The sequence below is a fragment of the Sinohyriopsis cumingii genome, chromosome 12, assembly GCF_028554795.1.
Source record: "Sinohyriopsis cumingii isolate HCF-2022 chromosome 12, ASM2855479v2, whole genome shotgun sequence".
NCBI classification, from domain to species: domain Eukaryota; kingdom Metazoa; phylum Mollusca; class Bivalvia; order Unionida; family Unionidae; genus Sinohyriopsis; species Sinohyriopsis cumingii.
In genome coordinates, this window is record NC_142972.1 from 9,116,265 (window position 1) to 9,132,850 (window position 16,586).

Consider the following 16,586-nt stretch of genomic DNA (forward strand, 5'->3'; position numbering starts at 1 on the left):
TACTTCCAGTCACTAAACAGGCCACTCACAACCCTATCTCAAGAACTGGAGAATTCCACCAAGCTAGTCATATCAGCATATTGTAGACCTGCCAGTCCTTACAGTTTGCCTGCAAGCCTTATGGAAATGGCCTTTAAAGTGTTTGGATTTGAATGGAATCTAATAAGGAAATCATGAAATGGCCTTCAAAGTACTGGATTTGAATGGAATCTAATAGAGAAATCATGAAATGGCCTTTAAAGTGCTTGGATTTGAATGGAATCTAATAGAGAAATCATGAAATGGCCTTTAAAGTCTTGGATTTGAATGCAGTCTAATAGAGAAATCATGAAATGGCCTTTAAAGTCTTGGATTTGAATGCAATCTAATAGAGAAATCATGAAATTGTATTTGGATTTGAATGGAATCTAATAGAGAAATCATGAAATGGCCTTTAAAGTCTTGGATTTGAATGATATCTAATAGAGAAATCATAGATTTGAATGGAATCTAATAGAGAAATCATGAAATCGCCTTTAAAATGCTTGGATTTTAATGGAATCTAATAGAGAAATCATGAAATGGCCTTTAAAATGCTTGGATTTTAATGGAATCTAATAGAGAAATCATGGATTTGAATGGAATCTAATAGAGAAATCATGAATTTGAATGGAATCTAATAGAGAAATCATGAATTTATGCTTCTTTGTGCATGCTTATGAAGGGAACTATGGATACATTGATTTGCCATATTTGTGATAGTTACACTATTAGTTGCCAGTTTTCTTATACATGTATATGTATGTATCAATGCATGGTTCCCTGCCAAAAAATAAATATTGAATATGTAATTAGTGTTTAATTACTTCTCATTTAATAGGCATCAATTTAGCTTGGTAACTGTATCACTGTACCCTCCACCCCCATTCTTATCTAAGTTGTATAGCTAAGAAGATACACATACACTATTTTCTAATTGACTTGTCAGGAGATTGCACGAAATGTTACAAACCATGATGGCGTCTTGTGTACCCTCACCTTCATGTTATAGCAGGAGCTTTTGCTGTTCTTTGTGTACCCTCACCATCTTGTTATAGCAAGGGTTTTGTTGTTCTTTGTGTACCCTTACCATCATGTTACAGCAGGGGATTTGCTGTTCCTTATGTACCCTCACCATCATGTTATAGCAGGGGTTTTGCTGTTCATTGTGTGCCCTTACCAACATGTTACAGCGGGGGTTTTGCTGTTCTTTGTGTACCCTTACCATCATGTTATAATGGGGGTTTTGCTGTTCTTTGTGTACCCTCACTGTCATGTTATAGTTGGATTGTTTTGCTGTTCTTTATGTACCCTTACCATCATGTTATAGGGGCCCTAAGTGGCCAAGTGGTCTAAAGTGCTCTCCGTTACAGATCACTGTCATCTCACCTCTGTCTGCGTGGATTTGAGTCTCGGATTTAGCCAGTGTGGGTATGTGAGAAAGCTTGCCAATAGCTTCTCGTAGGTCGGTGGTTCTTTCTGTGATTTTCCTGGGTTCTTCCTCCACCATTATTACTGGCCGCCATGTATAGCCTATCATGTGCTGAAAAATGGCGCTAAATCCTACTACAACAACATCATGTTATAGTTGGGGTTTTGCTGTTGTGTACTCTCACCATCGTGTTATAGCGGGCGTTTTGTTTTCCTTGTGTACCCTCACCATCATGTTACAGTCGGAGGGGGGGGGGTTGCTGTTCTTTGTGTACCCTTACCATCATGTTATAGCAGGGGTTTTGCTGTTCTTTGTGTACCCTCACCATCATGTTATAGTGGGGGTTTTGCTGTTCTTTATGTACCCTCACCATCATGTTATAAAGGGTTTTTTGCTATTCTTGCTCTTAAAATAAGTAACAGGAAAGAGTGAAAGACAACAAGCTATGTAAAATTTAACAAATAAATTTATTTCCCTAGAATACAAAGTGAAAAAAAAAACAACTTATGGTGTTGCAAATTAAATTCCAGAATGATCCAAGAATTACAGACACAGATCCTAGTATTTTTAAAGACCTAATAAAAATTCAATAAAAGTCCAGAAAATATCTCAGAACTGAAGTCGGATGATGTGTCTGTGGTAGCTGTTAAAGTGTTGATGTATCAACATTTTTTATTGAATCACAGAAATATAATTCCAGGTTTGAATATACTATAAATTCCAGTGAATGTCTTTATCCAAGAATTTTATCAGAGCACTCTTTTATTTCCAGAGAAAATAATCACTTGAATTCAATAATATAAACAAAAAAAAGTTTCCAGCCCAAAACTCCTGGTCACAACATATAATACAACTTGACAGTGCAAGACTTTAAAGCACAAATGGTAAAATCCTTACAGCTACAATATATGTAGTTCTCTACTTGACCTCGGGTCACAATTAGCATTTTCTAACGAAAACCATTACCTAATGGAAAATAACCTTCCAGAATGATCCAATGAGCCTTGTTTGCTTAAAACACAATAACCTGTAAAATTCACTTAGGAAATACCAAAAACTCGACCCAAATAAACATATTTACTCCTTCTTGTTTACCTGAATAAAAATCCTGGTATTAAGTTCATACACAGAAAGAATAATGAAGCTAGAATTAGTTGTTTACATAAAATGAAAAACAATAAATAAAAGTCAATCAGGTCAAGCAGAAATGAACTAAGTTTTGGACAAGGTCAAGTCCTGCATACAGTGTTTCATTACAGTAGCATGTAATGAAGAAAAAAAAATGTAATAACCAAATAATTAAATATACATAACAGTACCCTCACCATCTTGTTATAGCCGGGGTTTTGCTGTTCTTTGTGTACCCTCACCATCTTGTTATAGCAGGGGTTTTGCTGTTCTTTGTGTACCCTCACCATCTTGTTATAGCAGGGGTTTTGCTGTTCTTTGTGTACCCTCACCATCTTGTTATAACAGGGGTTTTGCTGTTCTTTGTGTACCCTCACCATCATGTTATGGCAGGGGTTGTGCTGTTCTTTGTGTACCCTCACCATCTTGTTATAGCAGGGGTTTTCCTGTTCATTGTGTACCCTCACCATCTTGTTATAACAGGGGTTGTGCTGTTCTTTGTGTACCCTCACCATCTTGTTATAGTGGGGATATTGGCTGCTTGTGTACCCTCACTATTGTGTTATAGCAGGGGTTTTGCTGTTCTTTGTGAACATAGTGAAGGTTTTGCTGTTCTTTGTATACCCTCACCATCATGTTATAGCGGAAGTTTTCATGTTCTTTTACATATTGTTTTAAAATGTTGTTGCTTAAAATACCAGCAGAAAATTATAATGGGTGCATAACTGATAATGACAAGATTTCTCACTACAAGCACATCAATAAAGGACTACATTCAATAACTGCCATTTTTATGAAAATTTCAAGATGGCTTGTGTGATTGTGTTGTTTAATATACAAAATCAGATATGTGCTGATATATCAGAAATTGCAGGCCATATGCTGAGTTCATCAACTTCAACTCCAAGTTTAGTACTGTAAATTTTCTGTTTTTTCTTAGGGTACCAGATTTATTTGATTGCATGATTATAACAAACCTTGGATTGAAAGACTTGACAAACAATTACCTTTCAGTAAACATATTAACACATTAACCCCTGGCGACGAGTTTACGTGGCAGGAGGTAGTAGCCTACTGCTGAGCTCTGTAGTGTCAAGGTCATGTATGATACACTAAAGTGGATGGTATTATAGAAAGGTAGACAGATGTAGCTCTGCAGTGATAACAAATAATCTGGAAGTTCTAGTTGCACTACAAAATACAGAAGGAAAAACCTCATTTTTGGGACCCATTTTTTTTTCACCCAAAATTCACTCGAGGTAAAAATCCAATTTTGTGTCCAGATTTTAGACTTTTTGGTGTCATATCTAAGGCAGACCAGTATGAACTGCAAACAGACAGATGAACCTTTGCAAAAGATAAGATGGGCATTTGGAATAAAGAGTGGTCTCGATACAAAAATAATGAGTCCATTAAGCAAAAAACAAAAAAAAGAACTCAAACTTGATCTCTTCTGCTCATGCGCGAGCCAAAAAGCCAATGAAAACTGATATTTCTAACACAACTATGCATTAGGTTATTGGAAAATCACCTGTAAGTTGATGTGTTAGGATGTATTCAGAAATAGCTTTCAAAATGTGTTTCCTACTCTAATTTCAGGCGAAAACGACAAAAACATCCAGGGGTTAATGTGTCAACACCCAAAACCACAAATAGACCATAATGAGAAAATTAATTATTTGTATTAAACCACAAAAATAATTTTGTGAATTTTTCCTTTTTTTCAAATTGTTTTAAATAAAAAATTTTTAACCCCAGGGAATTTTTTTTTGCTAGGGTCGGCAATGAAACAGAGGGATGGTCAGCTGACCAGAAATATATTGTTTTGGTTGTTTGGCCATACTGTTTATGTATCTGATTAGTTTTCAGATGAACAGTGAACATGCTAGCTTTCAGAGAGACATCAGGTTCAGTAGGTATAATTAGCGCCGTTTTTTAAAATCTTGTTTGATTCCCACTTCAGAGGCATTTTTTTTTCTGTTTTATTCAAATTTTTATTCAGCTTTAATTTTGCCATGAAACTTGAACCATATTTTGAAAGTTGACTTGTATGTTGGGGATATTCATCGTTGACTCCCAGGAACAAATGTTTGTATCCTTTTTTCATCTTATCTTTGGCATATTTTAAGCTTTGTGTGTTGTAATACAGCTTCTTGGCATAAAATTGATACCAATATATCATTTTTAATTAGAGAATAATTTAAGGATAGGAAAAGCTTAAAAACAATGAAAAATTTGAAAGTCTTGTTTTGTTTCTGACATATCTGCCAAAAATATAAATCCTTTGCTTGAGTTGAACAAATTTTGGAGTTCCAAGTGAGTATGTTCAAAATTTTCTATTCCAGAAAAGCAGAGATGGAAACAAAAAGGAAAAAGGAAGAAGAAGAGGCAAAGAAGAGAGAGGCAGAAGAAAAGAAACAAAGAGTGAGTATAAGCAATAGAGACTTGTTCCAGCAGGTGAAGAATAGCTGCTGTGTTGACTGGGCCATGTTAAGGCTAATGAAATAGTTGATTAATGATGTGTTGACTGGGCCATGTTAAGGTTAATGAAATAGTTGATGGCTGCTGTGTTGACTGGGCCATGTTAAGGCTGATGAAATAGTTGATGGCCACTATGTTGACTGGGCCATGTTAAGGCTAATGAAATAGTTGATGGCTTCTGTTTTGACTGGGTCATGTTAAGGCTAATGAAATAGTTGATGGCTGCTTGTGTTGACTGGGCCATGTTAAGGCTAATGAAATAGTTGATGGCTTCTGTTTTGCCTGGGCCATGTTAAGGCTAATGAAATAGTTGATGGCTGCTTGTGTTGAGTGGGCCATGTTAAGGCTAATGAAATAGTTGATGGCCACTATGTTGACTGGGCCACGTTAAGACTAATTAAATAGTTGATGGCTTCTGTTTTGCCTGGGCCATGTTAAGGCTAATGAAATAGTTGATGGCTGCTGTGTTCACTGGGCCATATTAAGGCTAATGAAATAGTTGATGGCTGCTGTGTTGATTGGGCCATGTTATGGGTAATGAAATAGTTTATAACTGCTGTGTTGACTGAGCCATGTTAAGGCTAATGAAATAGTTGATTACTGCTGTGTTGACTGGGCCATGTTAAGGCTAATGAAATAGTTGATGACTGCTGTGTTGACTGGGCCATGTTAAGGCTAATGAAATAGTTGATGGCCACTGTGTTGATTGGGCCATGTTAAAGCTAATGAAATAGTTGATGGCCACTGTGTTGACTGGGCCATGTTAAGGCTAATGAAATAGGTGATGACCACTGTGTTGATTTTGCCATGTTAAAGCTAATGAAATAGTTGATGGCTGCTAACAGTAAACAAAGAGCCTTGTCTTGTGATTGTTGAAAGAACTTGGATCAATGGTAGCAAAGGTTACTTTAAGTGACATTGCTGGTGGGAAAATTAACATAAACTTACATACCAATCATGGTCATTGACATCCACATACATACCAATCATGGTCATTAACATCAACTTACATACCAATCATGGTCATTAACATAAACTTACCAATCATGGTCATTAACATCAACTTGCATACCAATCATGGTCATTAACATCAACTTACATACCAATCATGGTCATTAACATAAACTTACCAATCATGGTCATTGACATCCACTTACATACCAATCATGGTCAGTGACATCCACTTACATACCAATCATGTTCATTAACATCAACTTACATGCCAATCATGGTCATTAACATAAACTTACCAATCATGGTCATTGACATCCACTTACATACCAATCATGGTCAGTGACATCCACTCACATACCAATCATGGTCATTAACATAAACTTATATACCAATCATGGTCATTAACATAAACTTACCAATCATGGTCATTGACATCTACTTGCATACCAATCATGGTCATTAACATAAACTTACCAATCATGGTCATTAACATAAACTTATATACCAATCATGGTCGTTAACATAAACTTGCATACCAATCATGGTTATTAACATAAACTTACCAATCATGGTCATTGACATCTACTTACATACCAATCATGGTCATTAACATAAACTTACCTATCATGGTCATTAACATAAACTTACCAATCATGGTCATTAACATAAGCTTCCATACCAGTCATGGTCATTAACATAAACTTACCAATCATGGTCATTGACATCCACTTACATACAAATCATGGTCATTGACATCAACTTATATACCAATCATGGTCATTAACATCAACTTATATACCAATCATGGTCATTGACATCCATGGTATTTAAGTGTAACCTGTCTGTAATCTGCATACTAGAAATATTTAAGTGCAACCTGTCTGTAATCTGCATGCTGAAAATATTTAAATGTAACCTGTCTGTAATCTGCATACTGGAAATATTTAAATGTAACCTGTCTGTAATCTGCATACTGGAAATATTTAAATGTAACCTGTCTGTAATCTGCATACTGGAAATATTTAAGTGTAACTGCTCCAATGGCCTTAGTAATTAGAACATCCTCCTTGGATGAATGAGGTTGAGGGTTTGAACCTAGACCAATCATACCAATGATTTATAAAAATGGTACCAGCAGCTGCCTCACTTTATGCTGAGCATTGATACGTTAGTGTTAGAACTGGTTGGCCTGGTGTCAGGATAATGTGACTGGGTGGGACTTGATGCTTTGTGTCTGCAGCATGATGTCCCAGTGCTAGACATCACAGTAAACTGCCACACTGCAGTCATCTTGGTGAAATGACTGAAATTTTTAAAAATTTATATTAAAATTTCAAATCACAGACACACACTGATCTTGATCAGTGTTTCTTCTCATTATTACATGTGATTTAAAGTATTTGTTCATTTTGACCTTGATCAGTGTTTCTGTTACAGTATTACATGTGATTTAAAGCATCTGTTCATTTTGACCTTGATCAGTGTTTCTGTTACCGTATTACATGTGATTTAAAGCATCTGTTCATTTTGACCCTGATCAGTGTATCTTCACATTATTACATGTGATTTAAAGCATCTGTACATTTTGACCTTGATCAGTGTTTATTCACATTATTAAACGTGATTTAAAGTATTTGTTCATTTTGACCTTGATCAGTGTTTCTGTTACAGTATTACATGTGATTTAAAGCATCTGTTCATTTTGGCCTTGATCAGTGTATCTTCACATTATTACATGTGATTTGAAGCATCTGTTCATTTTGACCTTGATCAGTGTTTATTCACATTATTAAATGTGATTTAAAGTATTTGTTCATTTTGACCTTGGTCAATGTTTCTGTTACAGTATTACATGTGATTTAAAGCATCTGTTCATTTTGACCTTGATCAGTGTTTCTGTTACCGTATTACATGTGATTTAAAGCATCTGTTCATTTTGACCTTGATCAGTGTTTCTGTTACCGTATTACATGTGATTTAAAGCATCTGTTCATTTTGACCCTGATCAGTGTATCTTCACATTATTACATGTGATTTAAAGTATCTGTTCATTTTGACCTTGATCATTGTTTCTGTTACAGTATTACATGTGATTTAAAGCATCTGTTCATTTTGACCTTGATCAGTGTTTCTGTTACCGTATTACATGTGATTTAAAGCATCTGTTCATTTTGACCCTGATCAGTGTATCTTCACATTATTACATGTGATTTAAAGTATCTGTTCATTTTGACCTTGATCAGTGTTGCTGTTACAGTATTACATGTGATTTAAAGTATTTGTTCATTTTGACCTTGATCAGTGTTTCTGTTACAGTATTACATGTGATTTAAAGCATCTGTTCATTTTGACCCTGATCAGTGTATCTTCACATTATTACATGTGATTTAAAGTATCTGTTCATTTTGACCTTGATCAGTGTTTCTGTTACAGTATTACATGTGATTTAAAGTATCTGTTCATTTTGACCTTGATCAGTGTTTCTGTTACAGTATTACATGTGATTTAAAGTATCTGTTCATTTTGACCTTGATCAGTGTTTCTGTTACAGTATTACATGTGATTTAAAGTATTTGTTCATTTTGACCTTGATCAGTGTTTCTGTTACAGTATTACATGTGATTTAAAGCATCTGTTCATTTTGACCTTGATCAGTGTTTCTGTTACAGTATTACATGTGATTTAAAGCATCTGTTCATTTTGACCTTGATCAGTGTTTCTGTTACAGTATTACATGTGATTTAAAGCATCTGTTCATTTTGACCTTGATCAGTGTTTCTGTTACCGTATTACATGTGATTTAAAGCATCTGTTCATTTTGACCCTGATCAGTGTATCTTCACATTATTACATGTGATTTAAAGTATCTGTTCATTTTGACCTTGATCATTGTTTCTGTTACAGTATTAAAATGATTTAAAGCATCACATTTTCCACTTTTTTAGGAGCTGCTTCGTCTACAAAAAGAAAAGGAGAGAGCAGAAATGTCTGAAAGGTGATAAAACAATTCTCAAATTTTTACACCCATCACCTCACATACATGTCAAATAGGGCCATGGTCTCATTATAATAATTCCATGTGTTTTTATCCCATTACAAACTGACACATCTCAGATGAAGTTAGACAGCTAACATTGTTGACATGAGAACTTTTTGATGATGTAAAACCATATTATTTGGGCATTGGTAGGTACCTGAAATGTGTAAAATTTCATTAGTATTTATCATTTTTATGATAATTTTGTTTTAACAAAAGTTTTGGAGAGCCATATTGCTGCTTGAGATAAATTAATTACATTTTAAACATTTCATTTGCTGAAGAAAAGACTATTTAAGTAGCACTAGTTCCATAAACTTCACTTGACACATAAACTTAACTTGACACTTACAATTCACTTGACATATATAATTCACTTGAAACTCACAATTCACTTGACACATAAACTTCACCTGATAGATATAATGCACTTGACACATAAACTTCACTTGACACATATAATTCACTTGACATGTACAATTCACTTGACACATACAATTCACTTGACACAGACACACAAACTTCACTTGACACAAACTTCATTTGACACAGGCAATTCACTTGACACAAACTTCATTTGACACAGGCAGTTCAGTTGACACAAACTTCACTAGACACATACATTTGGACATACAATGCACTTGACATGTAAGTAAGATCACAGTTTAAGTCAATTCTTTTGACTTTCTAGACAGCAGATTTTGGAGCAGGAGCGACGTGATAGGGAGCTGGCTCTTCGTCTGGCATCCGAGGATCAAAACCAAGTAGAGGACGTCACTGTGCCTCCCCTTACAAGGTTAGTCTTGTTGCTTTGGGAACAGTCATTTCCATGGCTACTGATTGAGGTATTATACTGTAGACTGTTTATACTTTTGGTAGAAAGTTTTTATACTGTGTATTTATAATATCCAAGTTTTGCATTTTTTTAAGACTAATTGAGGTATCCTGTAATTGTTTTTACAGGATCAGGGTTTGGTATTGATGACTTCTATATGGTTTGTATGATTCTGTTATTGACATCTTTTGTATGGTTTGTATGATTCTGTTATTGACTTCTGTTGTATGATTTGTATGATTCTTCCCAGGCAGAAAGGTCATGTCAGAGTGCCGATTTAATGAACTAAATAAATACATAAGTCACTGTCAGAGTACTGATTTAATGAACTGAATAATAACTAAAGGTCAATGTCAGAGTGCCGATTTAATGAACTAAATAAATCCATAACAGCATGACATCATGGTTTTAATTATGAGTAAAAGTTATGAAAAGTGATGAGAACAAAGAACAGAAATGAAGAAAATGGATTTATTTTCTGACTATTAAATACTTGCATTTGACATTGAGAGTTTCTCTTGTCAAACTCATTGAAGCTTGATAGATAATTGTTTTAACTGATACTCATCCATGGATTATTGATCACGTCTTGTGCACGGATACTGACCATGTCTTGTACATGGATATTGACCATGTCTTGTACATGGGATATTGATCACGTCTTGTACATGGGATATTGATCACGTCTTGTACATGGATATTGACCATGTCTTGTACATGGATATTGACCATGTCTTGTACATGGATATTGACCATGTCTTGTTCATGGAATATTGACCCGATCTTTTACATGGATATTGGCCATGTCTTGTACATGGAATATTGACCCGAACTTTTACATAGATATTGGCCAGGTCTTGTACATGGAATATTGACCCGATCTTTTACATGGATATTGGCCATGTCTTGTACATGGATATTGACCATGTCTTATACATGGATATTGACCATGTCTTTAATAATGGATATTGGCTATGTCTTGTACATGGATGTTGACCATGTCTCATCCATGGATATTGACCATGAGCTGAGATTGAATTCTTGCATATGTTTGCACATTTATAATTTTTGTGCTGCATATGAATGAATGCCTTATTGAGTATAATGCATTTTTGTCATAATGATCTTAGATCCGTTGCAGAGGGATCCAACTTAGGGGAATGTGTTGTTTTGTGTAATAATTAAATAATTAGAATTTTGTTGTTGTACAAGTGTACTGTTGAAACCCATTTACTTGACCTCATCCGTGGACATTAGAATGGTTCTTGCTATAGTTGTGTACTGTTGAAACCCATTTACTTGACCTCATCCGTGGACATTAGAATGGTTCTTCCTATCCTTGTTATTGTTGTTGTGGTTTTTTTTGCCATTTCTCAGCACAAGATAATGCTGTATATGGTGGCCATTATAACTGGTAGAGGAAGAACCCAGGAAAACCCTGGTGAGGACCACTGACCCATGGGAAGCAACTGACAGCTTTCTCACATACCCACATTGGCTGAGCCTGAGACTTAAACCCATGTGGACAGATGTGAGACAGCAGTGATCACTAAAGACAAGTGCTTTAGACCACTCGGCCACCTGTGGTTCCTCCTGCTGTCCTTATATCATTTACTTGACCTCATCAAGGGACATTAGAATGGTTCTTGCTGTAGTTGTGTACAGCTGAAACTAATTTACTTGATTTCATCTGGGGACATTAGAATGGTTCTTGCTGTAGTTGTGTACAGCTGAAACTAGTTTACTTGATTTCATCTGGGAACATTAGAATGGTTCTTGCTGTAGTTGTGTACAGCTGAAACTAATTTACTTGATTTCATCTGGGGACATTAGAATGGTTCTTGCTGTAGTTGTGTACAGCTGAAACTAGTTTACTTGATTTCATCTGGGGACATTAGAATGGTTCTTGTTGTAGTTGTGTACAGCTGAAACTAATTTACTTGATTTCATCTGGGGACATTAGAATGGTTCTTGCTGTAGTTGTGTACAGCTGAAACTAATTTACTTGATTTCATCTGGGGACATTAGAATGGTTCTTGCTGTAGTTGTGTACAGCTGAAACTAGTTTACTTGATTTCATCTGGGGACATTAGAATGGTTCTTGTTGTAGTTGTGTACAGCTGAAACTAATTTACTTGATTTCATCTGGGGACATTAGAATGATTATTCTTGTCTGTGTGTCATTTACTTGATTTCTTCTGGGGACATTAGAATGGTTCTTCTTGTCTGTGTGTCATTTACTTGACTTCATCTAGGGACATTAAAATGGTTCTTGCGGTTGATGTAGACTGTTAAAACTCATTTATTTGACATATTATGAGGACATTCAAATGGTTTTGATAATTGGTAGTTTGTTTGGATAATCAAGTCAGTATTTGTACATATATATAACACCAGGTATAAATGTTTTTGATAATTGGTGGTTTGTGTGGATAATCAAGTCAGTATTTGTACATATACATAACACCAGGTATAAACATTTTTGAAATGTGGTGTTGGTTAAGAGGAGCCCAACAACCTGTATTGAAGAAAAAGTGTCTTGACAAGGAGTGTTTATTATAACAAATACATACCAGTTTTCAAGACTGCAGTTTTAATTATTCCATGAGCATTTCAGCAGGAGGGGATTATGTAAAAACCTGTAATAATGAAAACAGGTATTTATCTTTTGAAATTGACATCTGTTTTAAAGGCACTCTTTTGATTCTGGCATGTCAGATAAAAAAAATTTGGCTTGTTTAAAATTTTGCTCAGATGACCTAATACTACAGTATGTGAACATTTCACTCAGCCATTGGTTAGTTATGAATGTGATGATGATGACTCACTCCACCATTATTTATGTACTAGTGTGATGATACTGGCTAGCTCTTCCATTGGTTGCATACTGGTGTGATAATGCTGGCTGGCTCAACCATTGGTTGCATACAATGTTATAATGGTGGCTAGCTCAACCATTGGTTGCATACTGATGTGATTATGGTGGCTGGTTCAACCATTGGTTGCATAATGATATGATAATGCTGGCTGGTTGAACCTATGGTTGCATAGTGATGTGGCTGGTTTAGCCATTGGTTTCATGCTGGTGTGATGATGGTGGCTGGTTCAACTGTTGGTTGCATAGTGATGTGATAATGGTGGCTGTCTCAACCATTGGTTGCATACAAATGTGATGATAGTGGCTTGCTTGACAATGGGTTGCATCAAATGTTATTGCCAGCTTGCCTGATCATATGTTACATAGAAATGTGATATGTGATTGGTGGCTTGCTTGACCATTGGTTATATACAGATGTGATAGTGCTGGTTTGCTTGATCATGGGTAATTAAAAATTTGATTGTTGGCTTGTTTGACCATGGATTGCATACAAATGTGCTGATGGTGGCTTTCTTGACCATGTATTCCATACAAATGTGATGATGGTGGCTTGTTTGACCATGTATTCCATACAGATGTGATGATGGTGGCTTGTTTGACCATGTATTCCATACAAATGTGATGATGGTGGCTTGATTGACCATGTATTCCATACAAATGTGATGATGGTGGCTTGATTGACCATGTATTCCATACAAATGTGATGATGGTGGCTTGATTGACCATGTATTCCATACAAATGTGATGATGGTGGCTTGTTTGACCATGTATTCCATACAAATGTGATGATGGTGGCTTGCTTGACCATGTATTCCATACAGATGTGATGATGGTGGCTTGATTGACCATGTATTCCATACAGATGTGATGATGGTGGCTTGATTGACCATGGATTCCATACAAATGTGATGATGGTGGCTTGCTTGACCATTTATTCCATACAGATGTGATGATGGTGGCTTGCTTGACCATGTATTCCATACAGATGTGATGATGGTGGCTTGATTGACCATGTATTCCATACAGATGTGATGATGGTGGCTTGCTTGACCATGGATTGCATACAGATGTGATGATGGTGGCTTGTTTGACCATGGATTGCATACAGATGTGATGATGGTGGCTTGCTTGACCATGTATTCCATACAGATGTAATGATGGTGGCTTGCTTGACCATGGATTGCATACAGATGTGATGATGGTGGCTTGAGTGACCATGGATTCCATACAAATGTGATGATAGTGGGAATATTATGCCAAGACGAGTATTACTGCTGGTGATGCATGCAAACCTCCAATAGCTATTGTAAGCTGAATATCAATATTGCTTCATACATTGTATATGAAAACAAAACAAATTCATCTTAAAATCTATGTTTGGATAATCACAACTTTTCTATATGCAAAAAATACATTGGGAAAAATGTTCTGTTTATTATTGGGTCAGTCTTATTTAAGCTAATAGATCTAATAACTGTTGCAATTTGTGAATCCCTTCAGATGTTGAGGTGGATTTTCTGTTATTGTAGACACTCCGTGTAAATAAAGCTATGAACCATCGTTAGACATGTATTTAGCTTTGGACAAGAATTTGATCTATTTTTAAAATGTCTTTTAGGTATACCGTATAGTGGATCATTTTTGCTAATTTTAGTGTATTTGGCAGATTTTGAAATCTTATGTCAATTTAAATTTGTCATGATAATCCATCACCAAATGGCAGACCTTTTTTTCAATTAGAAATCATCATCATATTCCATTGCCAAATACCAACCCTTTTTGTCAGTTTAAAATTGTCATGATATTTTTATCACCAAATGCCAACTCTTTTGTCAGTTTAAAATCATGATATTCCATTGCCAGATGAATATACTAGCATTCTTTGCTATGCTGTTACCAAAATTCAAAATTTTATGTTCAAAGATGAAATCAAAATGGGTTTAATTTCACTATCTAATTTTTCAAATAAAGATTCTACACTCTTTTAAGAACATTTTGGGGGGAATATTAATGTATACTTTCAAGAACATTTTGGGAGCGAATGTTCATATATACTTATGTCTATGTTGATTAATAATTTAATTTCAGTGTGAAATTTTGTATTGCATTTATTCTGAATTAATTTAATATCAGTAATACCAAACCTGTTGCTGTTGCATAGTTATAGATTTTCTGGGATGAAAATACCCCTACCGAATGAGAACAATTTCCTCCTCCCATTTACGTGAACTAGAAGCTTTCAGAACAATGGACCACCCCTGTATGAAAACCCCACACATATTGGGCATGCTTGCTGGTGCCTCTTCCTTACTTTTTCAAGATCACTTATGTAAAGAAGATTACACTGGTCAACAGTGAAATCATTACTGACTTGAAAAGGCCCTAATCTGTAGTATTTTGGTGTGCCGAACACGAATATAACCGTGAAAAATTTGTATTGGCTCTCGTTTTGAAGATATTCATATACCTCATTTTCTATGTTTCACTGTGTAAATTTCTCCAGTAGGACTGCAGCAACATCCGGAATAATGATGTAACATTGCATAATACCATCATGCTCACATCATCCACAGTTGATTGCATCATTTTCTGATGCAATGCAATACTAATGCCATGCGGCTGCTGAAGTAAGTTGACGTCAGCAGTGTACTATACATGTGTAGGCCTATTATACTAATGCCAGGCGGCTGCTGAAGCTGACGTAAGCAGTGTACTATATAAAGCCCAATCAGATAGGTTCAGCATTTAAAATATTTTAGACGTTGTGCGAGACAGTTCAAGCTACTGTTACATAAAACTTATTATTTTATCCATTTACGTACAATAAAGAACAGTAATGCCTCGAAAGTGTGTTAATACCGCGGACAATTTTTGCTATATTTGTGGGGAAGTGACATTTGCCAACCAGAAGAAAAGTATCAATTCTCAAGTGAAGAAGGCATATCATCTTTACTTCGGATGCAAGGTTGGTGACCAAGACAAGCCTTGGGCTCCGCATATATGCTGTGCTACATGTACAACACAGCTTTCACAGTGGTTGAATTGCAAAAGGTCATCAATGCCGTTTGCAGTCCCAATGGTGTGGAGAGAGCCAAGCAACCACCTAAATGACTGTTACTTCTGCTTGGTTCCTCCTCTTTCCGGCGGAATAACGAAGCGAAAGAAGTCGAGAATAGTCTACCCAAACATTCCGTCTGCATTGAGACCAGTTCCACATGGTGAGGGACTTCCTATTCCAGAACCTCCAGCAGAATATTCTCTTGATTCATCTGACGAAGACAAAGGTGAGTCGACCTGTTCTTCTCCTGGTCCATCAGCATGCAGTGATCCAGATTTTCACTGTGGTGCATCATCAACCCCACACAGAATAACACAGGAAGAACTAAATGACCTGATTCGTGATTTGGACTTATCAAAGAACAAGGCAGAATTGCTAGGATCAAGACTCCAACAATGGAATCTTCTAGAAGAAGATGTCACAATTACTGCATATCGAAAGCGCCACCAGCAATTGGAGCCTTTCTTCAGAAAGGAAAGTAATCTGATATTCTGTTCCAATATTGAGGGCCTCATGAATGCTTTAAAAATCACTCATGACCCACAAGAATGGAGACTATTTGTGGACTCTTCGAAACTGAGTCTCAAGGCTGTGCTTTTGCACAATGGAAACATTCTTCCATCTATTCCAGTAGCGTATGCTGTCCACATGAAAGAGACATACGATAACTTAAGGCAGCTACTGAATTCCATTGAGTATAACAAGTACAGCTGGCACCTCTGTGGTGATTTGAAGGTAGTTGCCCTTTTAATGGGACTGCAGCAA

The 16,586-nt window shown here is 36.0% G+C and overlaps 1 protein-coding gene across 7 annotated transcripts in view; it reads left to right on the forward strand.

Annotated features, from left to right (window-relative positions):
* LOC149785983 (unconventional myosin-VI-like) overlaps nt 1-16,586 on the forward strand; it is a 164,058-nt gene that overhangs the window by 105,675 nt on the left and 41,797 nt on the right. For all 7 annotated transcript variants that reach the window (XM_089976243.1, XM_089976247.1, XM_089976244.1 and 4 more), the window contains 3 exons: nt 4,924-5,002; nt 8,959-9,008; nt 9,742-9,846. In XM_089976243.1, coding sequence (XP_089832369.1) covers nt 4,924-5,002; nt 8,959-9,008; nt 9,742-9,846 — 234 coding nt within the window. The remainder of the gene's footprint in view (nt 1-4,923; nt 5,003-8,958; nt 9,009-9,741; nt 9,847-16,586) is intronic.